General features: G+C 56.1%; 1 protein-coding gene across 1 annotated transcript in view; it reads left to right on the top strand.

Annotated features, from left to right (window-relative positions):
- Positions 1-27434, top strand: part of PKD1 (polycystic kidney disease 1 (autosomal dominant)) — a gene marked incomplete at both ends in the record, with an annotated part of 51034 nt that overhangs the window by 18756 nt on the left and 4844 nt on the right. Inside the window, 24 exons of the mRNA XM_010131951.1 lie at positions 160-3782; positions 4684-4830; positions 6951-7094; positions 8320-8599; positions 9995-10211; positions 11237-11387; positions 12321-12473; positions 14612-14756; positions 15581-16183; positions 16848-17004; positions 18072-18324; positions 18873-19068; positions 19454-19624; positions 20055-20198; positions 20497-20707; positions 21048-21174; positions 22016-22132; positions 22488-22537; positions 22718-22920; positions 23517-23616; positions 24279-24397; positions 24989-25191; positions 26023-26217; positions 26707-26846. Of these exons, the coding sequence (XP_010130253.1) occupies positions 160-3782; positions 4684-4830; positions 6951-7094; positions 8320-8599; positions 9995-10211; positions 11237-11387; positions 12321-12473; positions 14612-14756; positions 15581-16183; positions 16848-17004; positions 18072-18324; positions 18873-19068; positions 19454-19624; positions 20055-20198; positions 20497-20707; positions 21048-21174; positions 22016-22132; positions 22488-22537; positions 22718-22920; positions 23517-23616; positions 24279-24397; positions 24989-25191; positions 26023-26217; positions 26707-26846 (7849 nt within the window). The remainder of the gene's footprint in view (positions 1-159; positions 3783-4683; positions 4831-6950; positions 7095-8319; positions 8600-9994; positions 10212-11236; positions 11388-12320; positions 12474-14611; positions 14757-15580; positions 16184-16847; positions 17005-18071; positions 18325-18872; positions 19069-19453; positions 19625-20054; positions 20199-20496; positions 20708-21047; positions 21175-22015; positions 22133-22487; positions 22538-22717; positions 22921-23516; positions 23617-24278; positions 24398-24988; positions 25192-26022; positions 26218-26706; positions 26847-27434) is intronic.

Raw genomic sequence — 27434 nt, 5'->3', positions numbered from 1 at the left:
CCTGCTGGTCCTGGGCCAGAGGAGGGAAGCCCAGGATGTGCATGGTGCAGGAGCAAAGCATCTCCCTGCAGCGCCCCGTCACGCTCCCACGGTATTGCAGGAAGCTCTTGCACAAGCACGTCCTCAAAACTGGTCTTTTTCTGCTCTCTTCCAATGCAGGTGAATATGATCTGGTGGTTCTTGTGTCAAACCAGTTTGAGAACCTCACCCACTCAACCCCAGTCCACATCCGCAGTTACCTGATCGATGTGAAGATGGAAGCAGAAGAGGATGTTTTAGTTGTGAGCCATCCGGTCACCTTCAGAGCCAATCCCTTGCCATCTCCTTACGGTGTCATGTACACCTGGGACTTTGGGGACGGGTCCTCACTGTTCACCGAGAGCCAGTCTACAGTGACGTACAGCTACTCCCGAAGAGGGGTGTACAACGTCACTGTGACAGCGAACAACACCATAAGCAGCGTGGAAACAGTTGAGTGCTACCAAGTGTTTGAAGAGATAACTGGGCTCTGCATCTCGGCAGATGAGGCAGCAGAGCTGGGAGCATCTGTGACCATTAATGCCTCAGTGCAGACGGGGGACAGTATCACCTGGATATTCGATATGGGGGATGGGACAGTGCTGAGGAGTCAGGTGCCAGTGGTAGAACATGTCTACGTGAAGGACATCAACTGCACTGTGAACGTGACAGCGGTGAATCCTGTGAACTCTGTCTCCCAGACTGTGCCTGTTCGGATATTTGTCCTGGAAGTGCTCAAAATAGAGCCCACTTCTTGCATCCTCGAGCACCCCGACGTGCAGCTCACTGCCTATGTCACGGGGAATCCTGATGAGTACGTCTTTGATTGGACTTTCGGAGATGGCTCATCCAATGTCACAGTCAGTGGGGACCCTGTGGTGATGCACAACTTCACCCGAAGCGGGACATTCCCCCTTTCGCTGACTCTCTCGAGCAGGTTTAACAAGGCGCACTACTTCACCAGCGTCTGTGTGGAGCCGGAGATAGTCAACGTCACCCTCCTCCCTTCCAAGCAGTTTGTGAGGCTTGGTGAAGAGAGCAGCTTCCAGGTCAGCACCGTGCCTCTCTACCAGTACCGCTACCGCTGGGATTTTGGGAACAATGAATCCGTTAGATCGAGTGGGACTGAAGTCACCTACACCTACAAGAACACAGGGGTTTTCCTGGTCACAGTGACCGTCTCCAACAATGTCTCTTTCAACAACGACACAGCGTTTGTGGAAGTCCAGGAACCAGTTGGCGTAGCAAAGATCGAATACAACGGGACAAGTGTTTTGGAGCTGAACCAGATCTACCTGTTCTCTGCCAGCATGAATGGAACCAAAGTGAGCTACTGCTGGGACTTTGGAGACGGCACTACCCAGCCTGGGCAGATCGCTGCCCACTCCTACAACACCACGGGCCATTACACTATTAGCGTGGTGGGCCGGAACGACGTGAGCTTTAACAAGACCACCATCGATGTGACAGTGAAACGTCGGCTCCACGGGCTGACCATCAATGCCAGCAGGACAGTGGTGCCGTTAAATGGTTCGGTGAGTTTTGTAGCCACGCTTGTCTCTGGCACTGCCATTCGCTACTCATGGATCCTCTGTGACCGGTGCACTCCCATCCAAGGCTCCTCCACGATTTCGTACACGTTCCGGTCCGTGGGCACGTTCAACGTCATCGTGACAGCAGAGAACAAGATCAGCTCGTTGCAGGACAGCATCTACGTCTACGTCCTGGAACAGATCGAGGGCCTGCAGGTTGCCAGCAGTGACCTGGTGGAGGACCTCTATTTCCCAACTAACAAAACACTCCACTTGCAGGCAGTGGTGAGAGAGGGAACAAACATCTCTTACAGCTGGGTAGCCCAGAGGGGTGGCAATGCTGTGCAGACCTTCAGTGGAAAAACCTTCTCCTTTAGCGTCCTGGAAGCTGGAAACTATACTGTCTACCTGAAAGCCACCAATATGCTGGGATATGCAACTGCTAACAAGATGCTGGAGTTCATTGAAAGTGTTGGTCTTCTAAAGCCTTATGCCTTCCCCAACCCAGTTGCCATTAATGCCTCTGTTAACATAAGTGCCACCATAACCAGTGGCACTGGCATCACCTATGTTTGGTACCTAGAGGGTGGCTTCTTTTCCGTTACCTTTGAACCCTTTATTATACACTCCTTCCAAAACCCGGGAGTGATGGAGGTCGTCGTTGGAGCAGAAAACAAGCTGGATTCAACCAATGCAACCATTTCTGTCTGTGTAGAGGAGGTCATAGAGGGGCTGAGTATAGGGACTGCGGAGCTGGACTGTAGATATGTCTCATCAGGCTCCACAGTGGTCTTTGAGGGGGAGCTGCAGAAAGGGACTGAAGTGACGTGGCTTTGGGAGGTGCCAAATGGCACATTGACTGGCCAGTCTGTTGTGGTCACGTTCCCCACCGCAGGGTTTTACACCGTCTACCTGAATGCATCGAATGACATCAGCTGGGCTCTGGCCAGCAGGAACATCTCGGTGCTGGACAGGATTCAAGGACTGGAAGTTCTTGCCAGCAAGAAGGTGGTGGAGCCAGGGGAACAGGTCACCTTTGTGATCAGGATGTCATCAGGGACCTCCGTGAGTTACTTGGTGAGCATAAGTGGGGACTACTCTGTGGTGCTCAATGGGTCCAGGTACACGCATGAGTTCACCAAGAGCGGTGATTATCTGGTGACCGTGACAGTGCAGAACCAAATCAGCATTGCCCACGCCCAGGTGCTCATCTCTGTCCTGGAGGCCGTGCGCGATGTCCAGCTCCTGAACTGCTGTGAGGAAGGCATACCCACGGGCACGAGAAAGAGCTTCAGTGCTCAGGTGGGGAGTGGCTCCCGTGTGTCGTTCTCCTGGCAGTTCTCCCTGAGGAAAGAGCAAGGTCGATCCGTGGTCACTGCGGCAGGAGAGAGGGTTTGCTACACTCCAGAAGCTGCAGGGCAGCTTGAGATCCACCTCCGTGTCTTCAATGACTTGGGAGGCATCAATGTCACCAGAACCATCCAGGTCCAGGACCCGATAGTCCAGGTCTTCCTCACTGCCTCCAATGCCTTTGTCAACAGGACAGCCCTGTTTGAAGCAGCAGTGGTGCCTAGCAGCAGGAGCGTTGAGTTCTTGTGGACCTTTGGGGATGGCTCTTCCACTCAAATGACCAGGGTTGCAGTGGCCAACTATTCCTACCTGAGCCCTGGGGACTACCTGGTGGAGGTGAACGCCACCAATCTCATCAGCTTCTTCGTAGCCCACCTCACGGTCACTGTCAAAGTCCTGGAGTGTGAAGAGCCGGAGGTGGAGTTAGCCATGCCCCCTCAAGTGGTCATGAAGCGGTCCCAGAGGAACTACTTAGAGGCACAGATTGACCTCCGAGGGTGCATCAAGTATCAGACGGAGCACCTCTGGGAGATCTACCGAGCACCCAGCTGCATGAACCTGGATGACTCCAGCAGGATCCATCTGCCAAACGTTGATGTGAACAGGCCCCAGCTGGTTATACCAAAGCTTGCCCTGGAGGTTGGGAACTACTGCTTCATCTTCATCGTCTCCTTTGGAGACACCCCACTGTCCAAAAGCATCTTTGCCAATGTCACCGTGATACCAAGTAAGCTGGTCCCAATCATTGATGGGGGGTCATACCGTGTATGGTCCAACACTCAGGACTTGATCTTGGACGGGGAGAAGTCCTATGACCCGAACTTGGATGACGGCGAGCAGACTCCGCTGTTATATGATTGGTCGTGTACATTCTCCTCCAAGGTAAGAGCAGTTTCACATGGCTAGAGAGGGTGGTCATTTAGGAGCTCCAGCTGCACGTCAGCTCCACCACAAACGTGTCTGGGCTGAGGTGGTGTTGAGGGGGGAAGCTTTTGTGAGCACCCTTAACAAAGCTGCTGCAGAAGGAGGGTGGCAAAGGTGCTGCGCAGTGTCCCCGTGCTTGGCAGAAGCAGTGGCCCTGGAAGCCGAGGGGTTCTCATTGCTGCTTCCCGTGGACTTGGCCTCTGGGTCATGGTTTCCATGTAGCTTCCATAACCCAAAGGCATTACAGAGCTGCTGAGTGCAGCGGCGGGCTGAGGGCTCTGGTCCCTCTCCCGTCAGCAGTTAAATGTCTCCAATTCCAGCAGGGGCCAAAGCCAGACTTCAGAAGAGTCCAGTGACCAGTCACGGTGGTCACAAGCAGGTCACTGTGCTCACACTCTGAAGTGGTCTGACCCTGCAGGGACAGAAGAGCAAACTGCTTTGCAGATTCTTATGGAGATGCACCTCAGGAGCGTTTTTGGGTTGAATGGGGGGTTCTTTGGCTTCTAAAAAGTCATTGTTCTCTGTCTTTACCTGAAACCAAAATGATGGGTTAGACTTCTGAGTCTAATGTGAGCTTTTGGTGGTGTTTGGTGATGTTTATAAGCTATTTAATGGAGAATTAATTGCTATAAAATGAGAACATGAAGCTCAGGTGACATACAGGGTGTTCCAAGTACTGTTTACTAACCTGAAGAGCAGGATAACGTGCTTTGTGGCCCACATGCCACCCCGGGGGAGGCACTGCACAGCGAGGTCTGCAGCAGTGACTGTGTGTGGCTCTGAATGTTTTGGCTGTGGACTAACCCGATGTGCACCCGTACCAAGGAGAGTTTGAAAGTTCTTTTCTCCTTGCAAGCAGAGCTCGGCTGCAGGGTGCTCTCTGAATTTCAGTGCCAAGGAAGGAATTGTCACAATTTCCAAAGCTGTATTAGAGGCAGATGTGGAGTACACGTTCGACCTCACCGTCAGGAAGGAGGGCATGAGTCCCGAGGCAACAAACCAAACCGTACGTACCACGGACCGCTGCTGCGTTCTATCCTCGTGTTGGAGCTGAGCTGCAAGTCCACCAACCTTTTCCTGAGGAAGTTTCTAGAGGAGAGCACTGCTGGCCCCAGACCGTGCCCAGCCACGGTGGCTCCTCAGGCTGCCTCTCTCAGCCCCGTCTGAGAGCTGGCCCCAGTTCAGCTGGGGGTGTGGAAGCATTGCTACCTGCCCGCACCAGCCAGCTTCTCCTGCCAAGTCCTTCGAGTTCCTTCCTTCCTTTGGACCTCACATTAGCTCCACTGTGCGTGGGGGCTGTGTTAGTGACCCACCCTGGTCGGTACTGGCCACCATTCCTGGGGCAGAGCGTGTGTGACCGCAGCTCTGCCGTGGGAGCACGGCAGAGGAGCTGGTGGTCAGTAGCTCCTCCAGTGCTGTGTGCAGTCCCGGGGCTTTCCCATGTCACAGCACCAGGCTCGTCCCTGGTTTTTGCCCACAGAGCTTCGTGAGGGCTGGTACTTGATTTTACTGTCAACAGTTCCTCTCTTCTCTCCTTCTGGATTTTTTTAAGGGAGGATTTTTTTAAGTGCATGTTGTTTATGTCAAATTAAGCCTAACGCTGAGCGCATCTGCAGGCCGACAGCACTTATGGTTTATGTCAGAAACATTCATCGCGGTGCATTTGGCAATTAGAGATGTAGTTAGTCTGAAAGTGGAAACTCTTACTGCCTGGTTTTAAACCAAAGCTGGAGGATGAAAGGAGAGAAGTTAAATTGATAGTCTTTCAAGGACATTCCGTCCTATCTGGTTTCCATGCATGAGCGCAAAACAATGATTCCAGTGTTGCAGGAAATTCGCAAATACTGCAGGAATGAATGAAGCTTCGCTGTGCTCGGCTCAGTGCTGGGCAGTGTTTATCCTCTTTTAGAAGTCTGTATTAAACAGGGTCTTCGCTGCTGTCTTTGGCCTCAGAATACTCGTTATGCCAGGGCAGAGGCTCTGCCGGTCGTTGGCCAGCCCCGTTTCCCGGGGGTACCAGGGGCCAGAGCTCAGCGGCCATTGTGTCTGAGCCACCAGCGCTGCTCCAGCTCTCCTTGCACTGGGTGTCTTGCCGGGTGGGTGTGGTGGACGTCTGGAGATGTGCAGCTTAGAGCCGAGCTAAAAGGCTGGAACCACACAGTACTCTCTGGAAAAGATGGTTCTCCCCAGCTGCGGAGTGAAAAGCACAGTGGGAGCTGTGTGTCCTGGCTGCTTTTATCATTGTTCCTATCTGTTGGAGACACAGGGAGTGTCAGAGATGGTGGTGGTTCTGCTCAGGCAGTGCGCTCGAGAGCCCAAGGATCAGCTCCTGAAATCGGGCATCTTGTTCTAGACCAGGCTCTGTAGGTCAGAGCAGGGATGTGGAGACAGTGGGACGTGCTGGCTGTGGCCAGGACAGCTCGTCCCCAGGAAACCCCGGCTCCCAGAGCCCTCTTTACTCTGGACTGCAAACGCTTCCCAAGCCAAGGACAGGGACCTACCGCCCCACGCTCCTGTGCCCACACTGAGACCCCACCAGGTCAGGCGCTTCATGGCTGCAGAGGCAGGACCAAGAGTTTTGCCTCCAGGAAACAAAGAAGTGCTGCCCTTCCTTCCCAGGGCAGGTGGTCACCAGATGTTTGGGCTGTGCTGTGCTGGAGGTTTTCCCCCTCCCAGTTAGACTGCTTCTCTTTTCCAGACCCTTAATAGCTGTCCTGAGATGGTTGGTACAGCAAAGGGCTTCAGCTGGCACCATCCCCACCCCACAGCAAAGCGGGACTTGCTGGGAGTTCAGCACAAGGTGCCAGAGGGACAGTTTGAAAGGGATTTGTGTTGTTAAAAAGTGTAAAGTACATCCAGAGTTCCTTCAGTTGGCCCAGCTTGGCATTGGGTGGCTCTTGAAAATCAGTAGCAGAACTTCTTGCCCTGATCAGTGTGAGAGAAGTGGGGTAGCTTAAATCAGACCTGAATATCCTTTAGGAATCCCTTTCTGCTGTTTCCCGAGCACAGACTGGGCTGGTGCAGAGCAATTCCTCCTTGCAGAACCCAGTGCTGGCATGTCTGCTTCCCTGTTTATCATCTGTATTTTAGTCTCTGATCTTCTGATGGAGCCTCTTGCTTTCCCAGGTATTCATCAAGAGAGGGGGAGTCCCTATCGTGTCGCTGGAGTGTGTTTCCTGCAAGGCTCAGTCTGTCTATGAAGTCAGCAAGAGCTCCTACGTCTACCTCGAGGGGACCTGCCAGAACTGTCACAACGACTCCAAGCTTGGGGTAAAGTCATCAGCAACACTGGTCTTTGCTTCACTTCAGGGAGAAGGGGAGAGTCAGAGAGGACAGGCTGGAAGGAGCTGTGTGAGAAATAAAGTCCTGGACCTAAACTGCCCTAGAGACAAGGAGTGGAAACGATCTCTGACCATAGGAGCAGTGGCAGGCTGGGCCTGGCCGAGGGATGAAGAAGGCTGGCCAGTACTGGTCTCTTCATCGCAGCCCCTGGAACTGGCTGCAGAACTGGCTCGCAGTCAGAAGTTTAGAACAGGCCCTGCGTGGTGCTTGTCTGGTATGAGGTGGGGCTCCCATGGGCTGTGCCATGTCTCGGCAGTGCGGAGTTGGGTAGGAGAGCCTGTGAGGCAGGTTCCCCGTGTCCTGTAAGCGCCAGACCCCCTGTGAGATGTCCAGGGCTTTCCCTTGGCCTGGGTTGTGCCTGCAGGCTGCAGGATGTACGGCCTGTCAGTCCTCCATCAGTGCCTCAACCTACCCAAGGGCAAGTCCTTGCTGGGTCCTTTTCAAGCCAAGCCCATGAGTGCTCAGCTCGTTTCACACAAGCCTCACTTCTTTTCCCAGAAGAGATCTGTAGAGTATTTTCTGCTCCTGCTGATTGGCGTTTTGCTCATTATTCTGGTGGCTTGAGCAGAGGTGGTTCTGTCTCTTCTGATGCCCCAGGTCCCTCCTCTAATCACAGGTTCCCCTGGGCAGCATCTCTGCAGCCTGTGAAGAGAGCACGTCTCCGAAGTGGAAGCCCTGTTGCGAGGGCTGGTCTGTCTTGCTGTCAGCATGTACTCGCGTGGCATTTTCTGGCTGTGTCACCATCCCTCCCATTGTCGCGATCGTACGCTCGTGCTATTAACAGGAACCGTCCAGGACACGTTCAGCTTGAAGCGTATCAAACGCGGTGTCCCGTGGAGACTCCACCAGTACTTAATTTATTTCCTGTGTTTTGTATTCTGTATTATGAAATATTCTGTCGGAGGGTGATGTAATCCCAGAGACTAAAGTAGATCTCACGGTGGAAATATTCCCACCAGACATTTTGGGCAGGTTCCAGTTCTTGTTGCTGTAGCACACAAGACTAAAGCTGAATTATCAACTGCAAATTTGGCAGATGGTCCCACTAGAAATCTGTTGCTTTTTGTAAGAGCCTCGATCTGAAAACATTTTAAGGACATAACTTCAGACTTAAACAAAACCTCTGCTGTCTTTCCTCTCTTCCTCTCGGCAGAGATGGGCAGCACACAGCTTTAAAAACAAGTCCCTCGTCCTGGACAAAACAACTACCTCCACTGGTGACACAGGCATGAACCTGGTCTTGAGGCAAGGGGCGCTGAAGGACGGCGAGGGATATACCTTCACCCTGCACATCACCGACCTCACCACGGGGGAGGAAGGGTTCGCCTCCATCGACCTGCTCCCAAACCAGCCGCCCGTGGGAGGCTCCTGCCAGCTGTCTCCCAGAGGACCCCTCCGGGCGCTGATGGCCAAGGTGCACTTTGAGTGTGCAGGTGAGAGTGGAAGGACAGCGGTGCCGGGCACCTGCCAGCCCTCGCTGCTCCTCAGAGACAAGGGTTACCCGCATCCCTTCTTCCCACAGACCTTCTCTCCATGCTGAGCTTCTGCCCCAGGACACTGTTGGCCAGATCCCCAAAGCTTGGACCGTGTGCAGCTTTGTGTGCCCAAATTACGGAGCTCTAAAACTCAGGGTCAAAGGCAGGCACTTTTTTTAACCCCAGTTCACGTAGCTGAATGGTGATACCCAGGCCAAGCCAGTGCTTGGGGAAGAAACTGGTATTTCAGGGCAGGAAAAAGAAGTTGAGTGCCCAAAACTGAGTTACATGTGGGTGGGAAGAGTCAAAAGACAAAGCATCGGGGCCTTTCTCTGCCACGTGGGCTGGATGTTCCCTTTGGCAGTTACCTTCTCAACCAGCTGCAGAAGCAGCAACAACCAGTCTAGCTCTGGGAAAGCGGCCTGGCCCACGTCCTGTAGCCTTGGGCCAAGGCATAAGTGCCTCTGAAAGCCCTATTTCCCCAGACGAGGAGTGCTGGAGATTAATGCTGTCTGTGCCCTACTGCTGGGAAGCCACGCCGCAGAGGTGAGGAATTCTGCTGCCTCTGGCGGGGCTGCTCACCAAAGCCCAGCTTCAGCGGGGGCAGAAGCAGGATGGTGAGCACATGGTGTGGTTATAACTTCGGTGTGTTTTGAGCTACCCAGGATAACGGTGAAATCGATCCCTCTTTGGAGTGGTGTGAGTTTTAGCTCTGCATGGTTGTTTTTGAGCTGAAGCGGGACACGGACCCGCTGGTCGCTGTTGGGTGCAGGGAGCCCTGGCAGAGCCAGCACCTTCACTAGTGCTCGCTGGCAAATGCGCAGTGCATTTCCCAAGAGTCCCCGTAACTCCTGGGAGCTCCAAGGAAACGTTTGCGCAGATTTTATCCTGCGTTCGGTTGTTTCTGACGTGTTGAACTGCCTGGGGGCTGCGCCAAGCCCCCGCAGAAGCTGTGGCTCTGTGTCAGTGCTGCTCCCAGCCCCAGAAGAGTTCGTCCCACTTTCGTTTTGCTCATGAACTCTTCACAAATCCCTCAAATTGTTGCAGGACCCAAACATGCAGGCAGAAACCCCTAAACATCAGAAAAATTCAACATGGGTCAGAGGTATACGCTGCAGGCCCTGAAGACATCCCACCAGCCCCGTGGAGTCCTCGGGTTGTCCTCGTGGTGGGGACAGCTTGTCCTTCTGCATGAGGGCAGGTGCCATGCTGAAGGGCTGAGCGAGGTGGGACACACCAGGGAGGGACGGGGCACACCAGGCCAGGCCAGCTCCGTCAGACAAGCTGGACTTTGGGATGGTGACTGCAGCCGCTGCCGTGCCCTTGCCCCTGTCAGACCCTTTTGTTTTGCAGGCTGGCGAGACACGGAGGACGCGGAGGGGCCGCTAGTGTACATCCTGCTGGCGTCCCGCAGCAGGGCTGGGCACTACCACGAGTTCTGCGTGTACAAGGGCAGCCGTGCCGAGCACAGCGCCTTCCTGCCCCCGGGCTTCCATGAGAGCGGCTTCCTGGTGTCCGTGTCCGTCCTCGTTCAGGACCAGCTGGGAGCAACCGTGGTGGCCATTAACCGGTAAGAGCCACCACTCACAGGCTGGGTTTACATGATGGCCATGACCCTGGACTGGGTCCCTGCCCCAAAGGGCTCGGCAGATGCTGGGTGAAGCGTTTGCCTCCTGGAAGAGGCTGTTGGCAGGAGGATGAGGGGAGGCTCAGCACAGATGTTATATAGAGAATTCCAGTCTTCGTGGGGAGGCTTACCCACCAGTTCCTGCTTTCCTGACCACCTCCTTCATCCCCTGGTGATACTGTGCTCTGAAGGCACGGCATCACTTTCTCAGGTCTCGGTGCCCCACCACCTTTTCTGGATCAGGAGCCCTCCAGGGAGAGTTGGCAGCAAGCTCTGGTGCTGCGGGTGGCCTGGTGTCCTGCTGCTGAGAGCCAGGGAGGTCTCGTGTAGCTGAGATGGAGAACATGTGCATTTAACTGGGTGGAAGGAACTGTGGCTCAGGTCCCAGCGGGGGCCCTGTGAAAGCCCAGTTGTCTCTCCTGCGAACACCCCTTGGTTTCCAGTGTGCTCCATGCAGGTGACACAGGTCTTGGGCAGTATCGTGAGCTGGTCTCTGCTGCCTGACTAAGCTGCTCCTTCTCGAGGCTGAGTTGGAGCTCCCCACTCTGTACACATAGTCCTGGCCTCTCGGGCTGGAGTGCATGGTCCTGCCATGCCTGTGGAGGAGAATCTGTGTCCCAGCTGTTCCTCACACCCCAGGGAGCGATGCCAGCAGCAGGGCAGCTCCTCCCAGCACACCAGTGCTGGTTTCCAGTGCTGTTTCTGCTCCATCAGACTAAACCTGGGCTTCTCCTCTGGGCTCAGTGTGTCCGCCATCAGCAGCTGGACAGAGCTGGACCAGTGAAGAACCCAGCTTCAGGTCCACGGTGCTCCTACATAACTGGGCATCAGGGCAGGTGTCAGCGATGCTGTTGTCGTTGTTCAACCACCTGCTTCCCTCTTCATCTTCCTTCCCAGCTGAAGGGTAGACTCTGCCCCCATCCCCCGTGACAGTCTGTGCTTAACCCAGTGCCCCTTTCCCTTGGCAGCTCCATGGAAATCGCCTTACCCGAGGGCTTCCCCAGCCTCTCCCACTGGCTCTACAATCAAACTGACACCGTGCTCCAGGGCTTAGTGAAACAAGGGGACCCTCAACAGGTCATTGAGTACTCTCTGGCCCTCATCACCATCTTAAATGAGGTAAAGCGGCACTCGCTGCCCGAGAGGGGCCTCTGAAGGCCTCACAATCACTAGTGACTTTCTTTGGCCAGCTTTTAGTACGGCGGCATAGAGAAACGACTAATGCTACAGTTTCTTGTGTAGATCAGTGTACCTGCATGCTGTGAGCTGGGCTGGAGCAATTTTCAGGCATCAGAAAGAGTAACAAGCTCCAGACACACAATGGCCAGCAAAAACTGGGGGGCTGCAAAATAAGACAGAGGTCCTGGAGACGGCGGTGGCCTGGATGTCTGCCAGGCAGCTGCCTTTTTGCCCTGATATTCAAATCGTTTTTTCTCTTTACTGCCAACCTCAGGTCTCAGCACTGGATTTAGAAACAGAAAACAGCAAATTCCCCCACCTCCTTCACGCTCCCCCTGAGCCAGCCACCCCACTCCAGCTCAGCAGGGCTGGAAGTTCCCTGTTGCTGCTGAGGTGATGCTGTGGGTGAAAGCTCTTCTGCCTGCATACAAGGCTCTTAATCCACACTGCAGGAGCAGCATCCTCCTGGCAGCGTTCACCTTCACTCCTACCTGAAGTAGGGCACGCTCCCTCTGTGTGCAGCTCCGCGTGCAGGGCTGGAATTTGGGGCTGTACTCACACTTTCCTGCCCACTCAGAGCCTGGGAGCCAGGAGGGGCGGTCCCCTCGAGCACTGGTGCTGTGCTGAGCTGGGTGAGGACTGCGCACTGCTGTGCTGCTCAGCTGTCAAGTGCGAGGCTGTGGAGATAATTGCTTGGAGAGCACAAGTGAAATCGAGGAACTTCTGCTGGAAAACCAGCTTGTTAGATCCTGCTCTGGGAAGGAGCATGGGCAGGGAGGTAGCGGGTGTGGGAGGAGGTGACTTCAGCACTGCTCATCATCCTCAGAAACAACCTGATGACTTCCTCACTCCGTCTGCTTTTCTCCCCCTCAGTATGAGCGGTCCATGCTCCTGGAACCTGAGGCTGGGAATGAATTTGAACTCCGGACCTGGACTCGCAACAATATCACAGAAACCCTGAACTCGCTGAACGTGAACACGGTGGACGACATCCAGCAGATCTCTGCTGCCTTGGCGCAGTGCACGGTATGGTCCCCACCACCACCTCCAGCCTCCTGCTGCTCCAACTGCAGCTTAGACGCTCCCCAATTCTTGTTCTGCTTCACCGTCTCTCTCCCCCCACCATGTACCACACAGGGAGGGCAGGTGTCACTTGCGGACATCATTAGGATTTCTCTGGTGATGTCGTCAGTGTTGTCAGCTCTGCCCCTCACCCTGCCACCCATCTGGCAGGTGTTGGTGAGATGTGCTGGAAGACAGCACCTAAGAACTCTGTGCTGCTTCTCTGGCCCCAGCCCTGGTGCAGCTGCAGGTAGGGTCTTTCACTTGCAGAGACTGTAGGAGAGGCCTCGGCAGACTGGAGAAGCACTGGAATAAATTGCTGGGGAGTCAGAATCTCTGGGGACAGGCTGGACTCCCATCAGGACTCACACAAGTAGAGCTGGACCTGCCTTAAGCCTGGGGACAGCGCCAAGGGCTGACATCCCTTCCAGCCCTCTTTGTACCACACAAGATCAGAAACGCTGCTCAGCTCTGCTGCTGACTGGAAGCACTGTGTTCCTCGGCCAGCTCCCAGTTTCAGCTCCCCAGTGCTGGGGCTGCTGCCCAGTGGATTTAGGAGTGGCTTCGTGTGTTTTGTCAGATGGGTAGAGGGAAGAGAGCCCAGTTATATAATGTGCTTGAGGTTTGGTGGTCGGCCAGGCTGCTCTGGCTGCTCTTCCTCCACACCCTCCCAAATCTTCGCTTTCGGGCCTGGAGTCGGGTACCCTAGCCTTGGCTGCGCATCGCCTCCCAGCCAGGTCAGCAACCTCGTCACGGAGCTGATGGACAGACCTGCTCCTTCCTCTGCTTCAAAGTCTGTAAAGCTCAAAACCCATGTCTTTCTCTTCATCTTTGTTCAGGGATTCGGGGTTTGGCACATCCTGTTCCAGTGCTGGATCACAACTTGCCTTGCGACTTGGTCTCGCTGTGGAAGCTTGGGTCTAGAACTAGAATTTTTGTTCCACGGGAAAAGCAGATGTTCCAGGATTAGTCTGTGCTCTGGATTGGAATGCAAAGTTTGGAAAACCAGTAATCTCGAACGTCCCAAGTGGCTGAGGCTAGTGTGGAGTTCACACGTGGCCTTTCCTGTAGAAGCGACAGTCAGTGCTGATTGATCGGATTGATTTTACCGGCAGGGGAGGGGAGGACTCAGAATGAATTTCTCCTGGAGGGCAAAAAACGAATCTCAGTCTTAACTGAGTCTCTTTCCTAAGCAGCCGCTCCCCTTGAGTGGTTTCTCCCCATAACCCTTTTTCTTCCCCACCTCCTTGATACCTGACTGTGCCTCCAGTTTACATCCTGTGTCCTCACTTCTCATCACTTATGAATAGAAGCAGCAAAGGGGGAATTCTAGACCTGCAGATGCTGTTTGGATTCTTCACCAAAACATACAGTGAATCATGACTGAATCCTATGATGATTAAAAGAAAAAAGACAAGTAAGAGCTAGGAGCAGGGTTATGGTAACAGCTTCCATGTGTTGCCTTGGTCCCTCCCATCCAGCCTGGAGAGTGCAGGATGCTCCGGGCTATGGTGAGAACATTCTGTTTCTTGGACACATCTGGGAGCAGAGGGAGGGACATCTATCATGCCTGAGTGGCAGGATCCCTCCCACGGCTTTCAGGAGAGTTTGGACACTGAAATGGACTCAGTGAGGGCTAAATCTTGTGTCCACTGAAGACAATGGGGTGGATGCAGGAGTCCTACCCAGCTCCTGCTTGAATTGTGTGTGGCCCCACAGGGAAGCTTGTGAGACGCAAGAGCAGGAGATGTGCTTGGTCCTGACTAGTGAACTCCTCCTTTAAGGCTCTTTCCAGCCCTAATGCCTCCCCCAGCAGACTCCCGGCATGCCTGCCTGGGTGCTGCCAGGTTGTAACACGAGGGGAGGTGGTGGAAGAGTCCTGGAGATGTCATCAGCTTTTTGGCACCTCTCAGTGTGAGCAGAGTAGTAATGGTCTCTGCAGTCACCTCCCTGGGGCTGGGAGGAGCCAGGGGGACCTTCAGAGTGCAGACGGTGTTCAAACATACGTGTCCCTGCAGGTTGGAGCCAGCTGAACTTGCCTGCGTGGGCCTTCGCCTGTCCCTGGGACTTTCCTCTGCATCAAACTGTGTTTCCCTGTGCAGGTGGTGAGCAAGGAGCTGGTTTGCAAGTCATGCCTGACAAGGACCTTGAACAAGCTGGAGACCATGATGACCATTCTGCAAGGGGAAACAACCCAGGGCACCGTGACACCGACTGGCATCGCCGACAACATCCTCAACATCACAGGTCAGTTCTGCTCATGCAGGAATGGGTGACAGTTGCCCAGGCGCCACGGAGGACGCAGGCCCACCTGCGCAGGGTGCTGGGCAGGGGTAGATGGAGGGAAGGGTTGCAGGCTTTTGCCTGTACCGTGAGGGGTTTGGCCTTTTCCAGCTGTTAGGAGAATTATGTCTATCGTTTGGAGCGTGGCACCCCAGTACTTCCTTCTGCCGGGGCTGTCCTGCCTTTGGCAGCTGTCTCCGTGGACAGTTAGATGTGACAGTTGTTAATAAACTCACTAGTACTCCAGGGAGTTCTCCTTTTAGTAAACAACAAGGAAGAGCTATAGCTTCCAGATGCTCACCTTCCCGGCAGCCATCTGAGCAGGGCACCCATGAGCACCGTGTGGAAATTACCCCCTGGTGACCCGAGGACGAAGCAGAGGCACCTTCTTCACACTCCTTGTTAGATGTTTCTGGGCAGTCCCTGCTTCACGTGCAAAAACTCAGTAACACGTTTGCTTCATCCGGTCCTCCCCTGATTCCCCAGCTGCCATTCCAGTCACTGTGCAGGAGGAGACCAGAGCCTGAGGTGATTACGTACTCACTGCCGAGCTCTGCAGATTGGCCGCGGCTGCAGGAGCTGCCGGCAGCTCTGGGTTTAGCTGTGGGTACTGCACGCTTCCAGAGTGAAAGATCACGTGCACAGCGTGGAATTACAGTGAGGAGACAGCAAGGAAAGATTTGTCTGGCTGTTTTGGGAAAGTGTCAGATGTTATGGAGACTGTAGCAGTTATCTAGGCTGTTCACCACCTCCTCTCTTTCTTTCCTCCTTTATTTCTCTCCTGGCAGGTGACCTAATCCACCTTGTCAATACAGTTTCACAAGAGTCCAAGCCCCAGGAGCTGCTGGCTGACTCCCACAATTTGTTATTGGCTCCCAAAGCCTACAACCTGTCTTCCAGCCTGATGCGCATCCTCATGAAGTCTCGAGTACTGAATGAAGAGCCCCTTGAGCTGGTGGGAGGAGAAATTAAGGCCACAGGCAAGCGGTCCGATCCCTTTAACTTGCTTTGCTACGAAAACACACCAAACTGCCAGTTCTCCATCCCCCAGGCATTCAACACCACCCTTTCCAACTTGACGGATGTCATTCAAGTCATGTTCCAAGTGGACTCCAATCCTTTCCCATTCGGTTACATCAGCAACTACACCGTGTCCACGAAAGTCGCCTCCATGGAGTTTCAGACACACAACGGAGTGCAGATCCCCATCGGGAGCCTGGACTCGGAGAAAGCCATCACCGTCATGGTGTCAAACAACACGGACACTGACGATCTCTCTGCCGGCTCTGAAGTCATTGAGCCAAGAACATCTGTGAACCTCATTGTGACGATGGAGAGCAACAACCGAGAAGCAGGACTGCACTTCCAGCTCACTTACAGAGTGCTGAACGGTAGCGCAGACACATCCGACTCTTTATGCTCTTTGCCATTTCCTCCCATGGGAGAGGAGGGCTGGGTGCCGCAGCAGAGGGCTGGGTGATGCAGCAGAGGGTTTGGTGCTGCAGCAGAGGAGAGTTGGGTGCTGCAGCAAGGGAGGGCTGGGTGCTGCAGCAGGGAAGGGTTGGGTGCCGCAGCAGAGGGCTGGGTGCTGCAGCAGAGGGTTGGGTGCTGCAGCAGGGGAGGGCTGGGTGCTGCAGCAGGGGAGGGCTGTGTCGAGAGAACTGCTGTGGGAGGGGCTGTCAGGTGTAGCTCCACACCACATGGTTGAGGTTCTGGCTGTCACAGGTGTTATCCAGTGCCCAGGGTAATCCTCACTTGTGGGTTCTGGCACCGAAAAGCCTTTTGCTTTTCCCAGCCCTTTAGCTGAGCCACACTAGCCCTGGAGGGAGCTTGTCCAGTCCCTCTCTTGGTCACTTAGAGTGGTACCCAGAGTCCCTTGCTGAGGGATCCTCTGAACTGCAGACCCAGAGAGCGTGATCTGGAAAAACATCCCTCCTGTCTTTCTGCATTCCTGACACTCCTCCCTGAACACCCACTGCTGGCAGCAGCCTTGTGCTCGAGCTCTCCCTGCTGTTTATAAAGCACCTTCTGGTTTTTCTCCCCCTCCCCACACAGATCACTACATCACCAGGGAGCCCGAGCCATTCATCATGGCTTACCTCCACCACGAGCCAGAGCCCAACGAGCACAACTGCAGTGCCTCGAAGAAAATTGGCCTGGATGCCCTGGCTGGAAGTGACCACAAGCTCTACACCTTCTTCACCTCGCCCAGGTAATAGAAACCTCCTTGGCACCCCCAGGCTGTCCTGTGGATGTATGTGAGGGGTGCTCAGGGCCTCGCCATGGTTTATTTTCCAGGCTGCTTTGTGGGGCTGGGGGTATTGAGCTGTCCTCAGTGCTCCTCTGTGAGTTGGCTCTCCTGGGCAGGGAGCTCATCCTCTGGCCAGGCTCTCTCGCTGGTGCCCCCAGAGCTGCCCATCTTTCCCAGCACACTTTTCCCAAGGAACTCACACTGACCTTTCCAGACTCAGGCCTTGCTTCGTGCAGCTCAGGAAACCATTTCGCAGAGCAAAGCACCAGCCGCTAGCCTGGTCCCAGAGCTGCAGCGCAACCTTCACGAGAGCCCCTCCGTCCTCAGAGCTCCTCTGCCCAACGTGTGACGGGATTAGAGCGCAAAGTCCCTCGTGGGCTCCGGGCCGCCCTGCTTGGTGTGTGCTGGCGCTCATTGAGCCATGGGGTGTTGCAGCAAAGCTCTCTTCTTTTTATCAGAGCAGTCCAGTCGTTCTTGTAGCTTCGGTTGCTGAGGTGCTGCCTCAGCAGCAGGTGTTCAAGCCTCACATTATTTATGAGCTGTTCCTAGGCGTTATCTGAGAAGAAGCAATGGGCAGCTTGGGAATAGGTGGGGCAAGAGTGGGGCCACTGGTGTGTAAATTGACCCAGCTTCCGCGGGTTTTGGTACCAGAGGGATTAATTGTCATAATGAGCAAATCTGCTGCCAGCCAAGAGCTGCTCTGGAAGTGTCATGAGGTCAGTGGGACACAGGGAAGGGTGGTGGAGAGCTCTGTGAGGCCGCCAGCACAGAGAAGAGGTGTGCAGCGTGGTGCTTCAGGTGCTGAAATAACACTGAGCTAAAGGATTGAAGTGGTCTGTGGAACTGCAGAGGTTCTGCCAAGCTTGAGGGCGGTGTAAAGTGCACCACGGTCCCCGGGCTGTTCTTCCTCCTCATGTGCCTGTCCCTGCAGCAGGGCGCTTCCCGCGGGCACACATCCATCAGAGTGGGGCTTGTGTCCCTTCAGCAAGCGGTTAGTGATGTCTCCTCGCTGTCTTTCTCTTCTCCAGAACTGATGACACCATCCAGAAGTACTACTTCAACATCACAAACCACTTCAGCTGGTCCCCGGTGGAGGTGACTCTGGGGATTTACACCTCCCTCTGCCAGTACTTCAGCGAGCAGGAGAGGCGCTGGAAGACGGAAGGCATCATCCCGCTGGAAGAGACGCGGCCAGACCAGGCCGTGTGCTTAACCCAGCACCTCACCGCCTTCGGGGCCAGTCTCTTTGTCCCCCCAAACTCTGTCCAGTTCGTCTTTCCTGTGAGTAAAACAAAGCAGGCGCTGCGTTGCCACGCGCTGAGCAGGTTGTTGTCAGCTAGAGGAAAGCCGCAGCTCCTCTCAGCTTCACGGTCAGGCTGGATCGTGGCTGACCAGCTGGCAGACCAGCACAAGTACTGGGAGCCTTTGGGAGCTGCCGGCGAGGGGCTGTGTCCTCTGGTTGTGGATCCTGGCTGCAGCTGCTGAGAACAGACCTTTGCAGATGGCTGTAATCCCTATTGCGGCACCTCCCGATGTGTGCACCTCACCTCATAGGGAGGTGCCAAACTCTCCTCCCAGCTGTCTCCCAGCCCCCTTCTCACAGCTCCTTGCTGCCCCCTGCCCCCCAGGGGCGTCCGGGCTCTCCCTGGCTCTGCCAGCGTGACCAGAGTGGGAGCAGGGAGCTCTTGGCACAGCCTGTGCTCTGTTTGGTGGGGGGATCACATCTGTGAGTGGTGATTGTAGGCAGGAAGGAGACAGCATGGCTGCTGGGACATGGGGCTTCCTCCTGGGGAAGGAGGGTGCCTTTCAACAGAGTTCTTTTCTTCTAGGCTCCAGGCCCAGGTCTCAACTACATCGTTCTGCTGACGTGTGCGGTCTGCTTCGTGACCTACTCGGTGGCCGCGCTGATCGTGCACAAGCTGGACATGATCGACATTAACCGAGTGGGGGTGATTCCCTTCTGCGGGAAGAACGGGCTCTACAAATACGAGATCCTGGTGAAAACTGGCTGGGGCAGAGGATCAGGTTAGCTCGCAGGCTGCTCCTGGGCTTCATTCCTAGGGTGGCATCTGTGAGGCTGCCCCAAGGTCTCACATCATACACCACATGTTCCCCCGCAGGGCCCAGAGCTAAGTTGAGCGGACAGTCAGTTCAGGGCTTTCCACAGCATTCACAGCTTTTATTGTGTGGTGGTGGGGCAGGTCACAAGCTGTGGAGAAGAGCATGTTGCTCCACACTCGCTGTTGGGTGGGACAAGCAACTGCTGCTGGAAGGAGCCACCCAGTATAGAAATAGCGGTCCCTCTGAAGGGCCATCGCATCTGGCAGGAAGGCAGGGCTGGGGAGCAGCTCCAGCTCAGGTGGACTGCCCTAACTGATCATGAACTCATGACTGCCCTGAACTCTGCCAGGTACCACGGCCCACGTAGGGATCGCCCTGTATGGTGTGGACAATAAAAGCGGTCACAGACATCTGGATGGAGAAAACGCCTTCCACCGCAACAGCCTCGATGTGTTCCAGATCGCCACGGAGCGGAGCCTGGGCAGCATCTGGCGCATCCGCATTTGGCACGACAATAAAGGTGAGACATGAGTGGGCGTGTGGGGGCTGAGGCAGCTGTCACATGGCCCGGGTCAGGACCAGGCTCTGCTCCACCTGTGACCTGGGCCAGGAGAGAAGTGCCTACGGTTTGGACTAACCCTGATGGTGACTGTGGGGACCCACTGGCCTGGGGTAGGATTGCTGGGGGAGACATGGATCTCTGTCACGGGCAAGTCTGCAGGCTGGTCAGCCGTAATCCTGTACATTGCAACGTGCTGGGACAGCCTGTAAATGTCCCTCTGGCTGAGCAGGTGACCTGGCTATGCCAAGCCTTTCTTGCTGATGAAGCCAACATCACAGGGTAACCGCTGCTGTCCCACTGAGGGGCTCTTGTGTTGCCCTCTAGGCTTTGCAGATCCACGCAGGGCATGTCTGCCATGAAACACATTTCTTCATCTCTTCACTGTTAGGACTCAGCCCCTCTTGGTACCTGCAGCACGTCATAGTCCGGGACCTGCAGAGCAGCAAGAGCTACTTCTTCCTGGTGAACGACTGGCTGTCGGTGGAGAGTGAGGAGAACGATGGCATGGTGGAGAAGGAGGTTTATGCTGCCAGTGAGTGCTCAGCCCCTGGGGTGTGGGGCTGGGGTGGTGGAGCAGCATGGCTGGAGACCACAGAGAGACAGTGGAGCCTGCACTGGCTCTCCCTCGCTGCCTTGATGCCTTGCGCAGCCAGGTGCTCTGCTGGGTCCTTTGTGCCAGAGGACAAGGCATGGCAGGGACCCAGCTGTTCAGGAAGGCACCACAGAGATGCTGTGTAGGCACTTCCCTGTGAGGAAGGACCGTGGCAGGCCCAGCTGCGTCCCCTCTGCGGGACAGCTGGCCCTGAGAGTCTCTCTCCTTTCGTGCTCAGGTGAGACAGAGCTGAGGAGCTTCTCCCGGATCTTCCTGGCGGAGTTGCAGCGAGGTTTCTTTGAGAAGCACGTCTGGCTGTCCATGTGGGACCGCCCACCTCGCAGCCGCTTCACCCGCGTCCAGAGAGCCACCTGCTGCTCCCTCCTCATCTTCCTCTTCCTCTGTGCCAATGCCGTGTGGTACGGCGTGGTGGGGAACGTCCACCTCAGGTGCGCTGTGTTCCTTGGTGCTCTGGCCAGTCCCTTCCCTCCTCAGGGCCCTCCTGCGCTTCCTGTTACACTGGGCAGGACAGACCCTACGTCTGCTGGCAGTAGGTGCCTTGTGGCCTTGAGTCTGTCCTTCCCCTTCCAAAGGATCTGGGACCAGGACACGGATGACCAGGGTCTTAACCTGGTTTTGCTGTGTCACCTGTTGGCACGGCCCATGCTCATTTCTTTCTCTGCACATCTCAAACGCCAGGTCACGCGGTTCTGTCTCACTCCGTGTGTGGCTGCCAACCCTGAGTGCTCCTGCTGACACCAGTCTCTGGTCTCTCTTGCTTCTCTCCAGCAATGGGGCTGTTTCCAACCTGATCCCAGTTAACGTGGACACGGTGGCTGTTGGTCTGGTGTCCAGCATGGTGGTCTACCCTCTCTACCTGGTCATTTTATTCCTCTTCCGGATGGCTCGTGGCAAGGTAATGAGGAGAAGTAGTTGCAGGCTGCCTAGATGGGTGTGATGGCTCCGGATTTGCTCAGCTGAGGGTAGATTCTATGCTTCATGAGACATCACTTCTCCAGCAGGGCTCACCCCTTTCCCAGTTGTGCCCCTGTGCTGCCCTCCACCATGGCCAGACCCTTCCCCTCTGCCAGTCTCTGTCTCCTGAGCTGGGAGCAGCCCATGACCTTAGAGGGACGGATCACTGCCGACGTTCTGGCCATGCCCAGACAGAGACTGAAAGGGCGGATTTTAAAAGCTTTTAGGCTCTTTCTCCGTTTTGGTAAGCGATAGGTACCAAGGTATGATGCTTCACTGCATTGGCAGGAGCTCGAGAGATGCCCAGTGGAGCGTTGCTGATGAAATGCCTGCCCTGGGTACAAATTCAGCTGTTTGAGCAGAGCTCTACTGAGGCAGCTGCGAATGGATTCGCTGGGGATTTAATGACTAGTTAGACACAATTAGCAGCCCCATTAAGTCCTGCAGCCAGCTGCTCAGTGACTGATGAGCAGTGACTGTGGCTGATATTTCTTGTTCCTGTAAGCACTCCCTGCTCTGAGGTGGTTACAAGCTCATGTGACTTCCTGGGATGGCCTGGATGGCACTGGGCTGTGGTATCGGGGGGTTCAGGTGCCTGAGGGGCAGCGGAGGATGTACCTGTGCCTGTTCAGAGCCCCACTGGGCAGACTTGGGACCCCTAGCCCTGCCCACACAATGCGTGGAGCAACCTAGCAGAGCAGGGAGCTGATGGGAGCCACTGAGCAGCCTCTGAGCCACCGTGACATTGTCATCTCCACCTCTCACCTTCCTGTCTCCTGCAGGTCTCCATCAACCCACCCCTGACTCACTCAGACCAGCAGTCCTTGGAGATCGACAACTACCTGGACTCCTCAGTCCTTGACAGCTCCTTCCCCACCTTCCCTGGGCTCCGGGCAGAGGTGAGTGGCTTCCCACCCCAAAGCTGGCCAGGCTGCATGGGTGGACTCAGCGGTCAGTGCAAGAACTGATGCTCTCAGGAGCCTCTGGCAAATACTGGTGATGGGAGAGAGCCACAAGCCTGCACCTTTCAGCTGGCCAGTCCAGTCTGCCCAGTAAGGAGCACAAGCTGTTCCCAGCTATCGCTCTGTCTGTGAGCAAGGATCTTCCCCGTGGGCCTGGGCATTACCCCCTGGAGGTGTGGACCAAGCTAACTGCAGCTCCGGGTTTCCGGTGACCCCTGATGCTAACAACCTGCTGTTCTAAGCAGGCACAAACAGGTGCCATGTGCCTGAAACGCCTCCGCTTCCTCCACAGGCCTTCTCTGAGCAAACCAAAACAGATCTGTTCTTGGAGGACTCCAAAAGGTAAGTCCTGGCAATGGAGCAAGTACGAGTTCAGTGTAGTTTTCTGCTAGGGTGGCCTGGGGCTGTGGTCCCACACCTCTTCCCCTTAAGGGCAGCCCTATACTCTAGCTCAGTTGCTTTTCTCATGCTTCCCATTCTCCGCACACACCTAACAGTGCCCGTTCCTCTGTTTCCCCCCAGCCTTGTGCGGTGGCCCTCCAGTGAGGCCCTGCTCAGCTGGCCAGACCTCCTCAGTGACCCTTCCATCATGGGCAACACCATCCAGAAGCTGAAGAGGGGCCGGGCCAGCCGTCACCTTGGCCTCGAGGCCCCACTGGCAGCGGAGGAGGACAGCTTGTCGCTCAGCGTTCACCAGGGCCAGCCCCGCTACTTCTCTGCCTCAGGTGAGGCTGGGAACACGTTGCTCTGGACCAGGCGTTGAATGCCCCAGGGGAGTGCAGGCTGGTCCCTGGGAGCCCTGGCTCAGCTCCGGAGGAGGCAGAACAGCAGAGCCTGTCGCCATCACCGCTGGCTTCAGCGCAGAGGGCAGAGGAGGAGGGTTGTATTTTCCTAAAGGGTGTTTCAGTCTGGGGAAGCAGAAATCCTGGTGTGGGTCTGGAGTGCATGGTCGCCACATGGCCAGCAAACTGGGAGCCAGGAGAGATATGCTTCCTTGGGATCTGAAGGTTGCAAGCAACCAGCACTTCTTCACTGGTTGCAAGGGCACAGAGTGTCTCAGAACCTTTGTAACTGGCTGGAGAAGGAGAACTTGCCCTCCCGTACCAGCGGTTTCATGCCAGCTCTGCAGCCAAGCTGGGGATAGACAGGAGCTAGAAGACAGGGAGGAGGGGAGGGCAGTCCCGTGGAGAAGGACCTCACCCTGGCCCTCCTGCTCCCCAGTTCCACAAAGGTGCTGAGCCCGAGCAGTGCAGAGCCATCCCCGGTGTGGTGCCGGGCACTGTGCTCCTGTCAGTGCTGTTTGCACTCTCTCTTTCCCCAGACGAGGATCTGATCCGGCAGATCCTGGCAGATGGAGCTAGCGGCATCTCCCAGGACCTGGGGCCGTACATGAGGGCTGAAACGGATCTGATCTCAGGCCTGTAAGTACTGGGGAGCAGAGTCCCCCCGGAGCCAGTGCCTCCCGGCCCATGCCAGCTCCACAGCGGATGGTATTGCACCAGCCGGCTCTGCTGACCCAGCCACCCTGAGCTGAGCTGAGCTGGCTCTTGGGACATTGCCGATGCCTGCAGCAGCCTCGTCACGAGTCACTGTGTTCTTGCTGGACACCGTTCCTGCAGCCCCCACACCAGAACTCCAGGGGGCCACTGCCACCCTTCCAGGAGCCACCTGGAAGATCCCTTTAAAGCCCCAGCTGAAGATGTGTCCCCAGAGCCTTGCTGACTGCTGACGAAGTGCCACGACATGGGTTCAGTGCATGGCACTGACAGAAGTGTTACCATGCCCTGAGCACCCTGCTTTGGGTCCCCCCCCACCACCCAGCCGGGCTGGCGGTGGGTGGGTGGCAAGTGCAAAGCGGCAGATCAAGGGAGGGGAAGGACTTTCCACCCTCCTCCATGAGACGCAAGAATGGAGTGTCCATGTGCCTCAGCAGCCTGGGCCTGCTGCTCTAGAAGTGCTTCTGACTGGTCTGGGGCTGCTGCACTGGTGTTAGCACTGGAGTCCAGTCCATCCCAGTACTGGCCTGATTACCGCAGAGCCTGCCACAGCACGGCTCACCAGTACCTCCCCTCTGCCTTGGCAGGTCCAGCGTGTTCGGGGAGAAGGTGGAGACTGTCATGATGCAGAAGCTGAACGACAAAGGTCAGAGCGTGGCAGCTCCTCCCAGGGAAGTGAGCAGATCGGCCAAGTCCACGTGGACAGGTACCAGGGCAGCGTCAGGGCAGGAGGGTGGGACCTGCCCAAAGAGGGGCCATTGGAGGCGGCAGCACTTCTGCAGAGAACAGGAGCCCTAGGAAGGGCTGCTCCCCTGCTTGGGGGGTGTTTGCTGTTTCCTGCTAGCTTCCCACAGTGTTCTCCTGCAGAAACTGGCTGCTCGTGGCTTGGGCAGGTGTGCCCTTCGCTGGGTAAAAACTGGCTGGCTGTCCGGGCCCAGAGAGCGGTGGGGACTGGAGGCAGATCCAGCTGGCAGCCGGTCACCAGTGGTGTTCCCTAGGGCTCAGCGTTGGGGCCTGTCCGCTTCAACATCTTTATCAATGATCTGGATCAGGGGATCGAGGGCACCCAGAGCAGGGTGCTCAGAGCGCCGAGGGCCAGCCTGACCTGGGATGGTTCCAGGGACGGGGCTGCCCCCACCTCTCGGGACAACCTGGGCCGAATGTTTGGGATAATCCCCCCAGACTGGCCCAGGACTGGGGGCGAACTCTGCTGGGATGAGTGGTGCGCTCAGCCTTTCCTGTGCCCATCGGGATGTTTTGCAGTAGCATTTACGCTTGTTTTCCTTCCTCCTCCCAGTTGCAGACCAAACGTTCAGGAAGCGCTTGCTGCCACCCTGGTGCTCCCATCTGGCTCATGGTATCAGCCTCCTCCTCTTCGCCACCTCCACAGGGGTCTCTGTGTGGATCGGGGTGGGCTTCTCCTCCAGCGTTGCCCTCATGTGGCTCATCTCAGGGATATTCAGCTTTCTGGCGTCCTTCTTGGTGTGGGAGCCCCTGAAGGTAAGAGTAGCATGAGGACACGAGCATGCATCTGTACACGTGAGGTCACATCTGGAGTTCTCTGTCCAGTTCTAGGGTCCCCAGTAAAGAGAGACAAAGAACTACTGGAGAGAGTCCAGCGGAGGCTACAGAGATGCTGAGGGGGCTGGAGCATCTCTGTGCCGAGGAGAGGCTGAGGGACCTGGGGCTGTTCAGCTGCAGAAGAGCAGCCTGACGGGGGACCTCACCAATGTGATCAACAGCTAAAGGGGGGTCAGGAGGAGGGGCCAGACTCTGCCCAGTGGTGCCCAGAGACAGGACGAGGGGAAACAGGCACCAACTGGAACACAGGAAGTTCCGCACGACCATGAGGAGAAAATTCCTGGCTGTGGGGGTGAGGGAGCCCTGGCCCAGGCTGCCCAGAGTGGTGTGGAGTCTCCTGCTCTGGAGAGATCCCAGACCCACCTGGATGCCATCTGGGGCACCCTGCTCCGGGGAACCTGGACTGGATGATCCCCAGAGGTCCCTGCCAGCCCCCACCAGTCTGGGATCCTGGGATTAGCTGTACTTAACATCCTGTCCAGGCACCAAGGCAGTCGCAGGGGACGCTGCGTGGTTGGAATGCTGTCGCCCATCTCCGTGTCCCTGCAGGAGGGGAGGGATGTGCCCGCTGGCAGCAGTAGGACAGGCAGGGCTGGTGGCAGTTTGGTTTAGAGGTCACCTGGCTGCTCCAGGGGGTGCTCAGGAGCTGTGTCCTGCTCACTGTCGGTGCTGGAAGGCCGCAGGAGCTGCTGCCCACAGCGGTTCTGCTGGCACAGCTCTCCCAGGCCCCTGGCACTGCTTGTCCCGCAGGTCCTGCTGGAAGCCCTCTATTTCTCACTGGTTGCCAAGCGCTTGCACCCAGAGGAAGACGATACTTTGGTGGAGCATCCGTTTGTTGAGCATGTTTCTGAGAAGATCAGCAAAGTCCGCCCCCCACAGGGCTTCGCCCTTTTCCAGGCCAAGGAGGAGGCCAGGAAGGTCAAACTGCTGCACAGGATGCTGAAGGTAAGACCTGTCCTGGGGCAGAGTGCTGGCTCTGGCAGCTGAGATCCAGCCTTGCATGGGCCCTCCCAATCCAGCCGTGATCTCTGCAGACAGTAGATGCATGTCTCCAGTCTCTGCCTCAGTTTCCCCATATATGAAAGACTGGCAGTGACATCCTTCTCCTCGCTGAAGCTCTGAGATCTGGAAAGCAGAACCATAAGGGGGTTGGTTTGGGACTGCTGCTGTGTTTGACTCCGTAACTCGGGTCTTTGAGATTAGGGCAAGCTTAGAGCAGACACCGACTTGCACAAGGGAACTCCTTAGTTGTCTGTGGAACACAGAAGTCCCCATCTGGGAGCATTTCAAGCTGCTCCCCACATGGGAAAGGAAAGAAGAGCAGGCACTGGGTCCTGCTCCTGCCGCAGGCGGTGGGAAGCACTGCTGTGCTGCAGGCCCGGGTGCCAACCCCCCAGGCCTGGGTGCCATCCCTTTGTACCCTCTGCTCGCCAGAATTTCCTCGTCTACATGATGTTCTTGCTGGTGATCCTGCTCACCAACTACGGCGACGCCTCCCGCCACAGCAGGGCCTTCCTTCTGCAGAGCTCCATCAAGCAGCAGTTGGGCAGCAACGAGTTCCTCCGCATCAAGAGGTGACTGCGAAGGCCCTGGGGATGGGGAGGAGAAGCTGTGCGGGGCTGCAGCGAGGAGCCGGGGGCTGGCTCGTGCTCCGCAGTTGCTCTCATAAGAGGTTCTTGGCTCTGCGGGGAGCACGGGTGGGTCTGGAGCTGGGCCCTCACAGCGTGGCAGTGAGCAGGTCCCTTTTGTCCCTGTGGTTCTGCTCCTCCCCTGGAGAACAGAGGGACCTTGGCAGGGGGAGAGCTTTAATTTCTTTGAATCATCATTATTTCCTGAGGGGGAAGGGACTGTGTGAAATACTGATGTTTATCCTCCCCTCTCTGGGCTAAAGGACACAAGTTCACTCTGTCTCCAGAATTTACAGCGGTAGGGTCTAGTCACGGACAGGGTCACGAGAACCAAAAATCCCGTCTGGTGTAACAGCACCGTCCTTCCCTCCCTTGCTTTGCACAGATGGGGGAACCAGGTGGAGTTTCCCCACGGAGTTTCCACCCGTCCGTGAGCTCCAGCAGCCCAAGCCATCGGAACGGCTGCTGGGGGTAACGGCGTCCTTGTGCCCGTCTCGCTGCGGACCCCTTGATTCCTCTGGGCAGAGACGTGGC

This window comes from Buceros rhinoceros, unplaced genomic scaffold (assembly GCF_000710305.1).
Source record: "Buceros rhinoceros silvestris isolate BGI_N320 unplaced genomic scaffold, ASM71030v1 scaffold8712, whole genome shotgun sequence".
NCBI classification, from domain to species: domain Eukaryota; kingdom Metazoa; phylum Chordata; class Aves; order Bucerotiformes; family Bucerotidae; genus Buceros; species Buceros rhinoceros.
The sequence above is the reverse complement of the archived record's forward strand: the minus strand, read 5'-3'. Positions and strand labels throughout refer to the sequence as shown.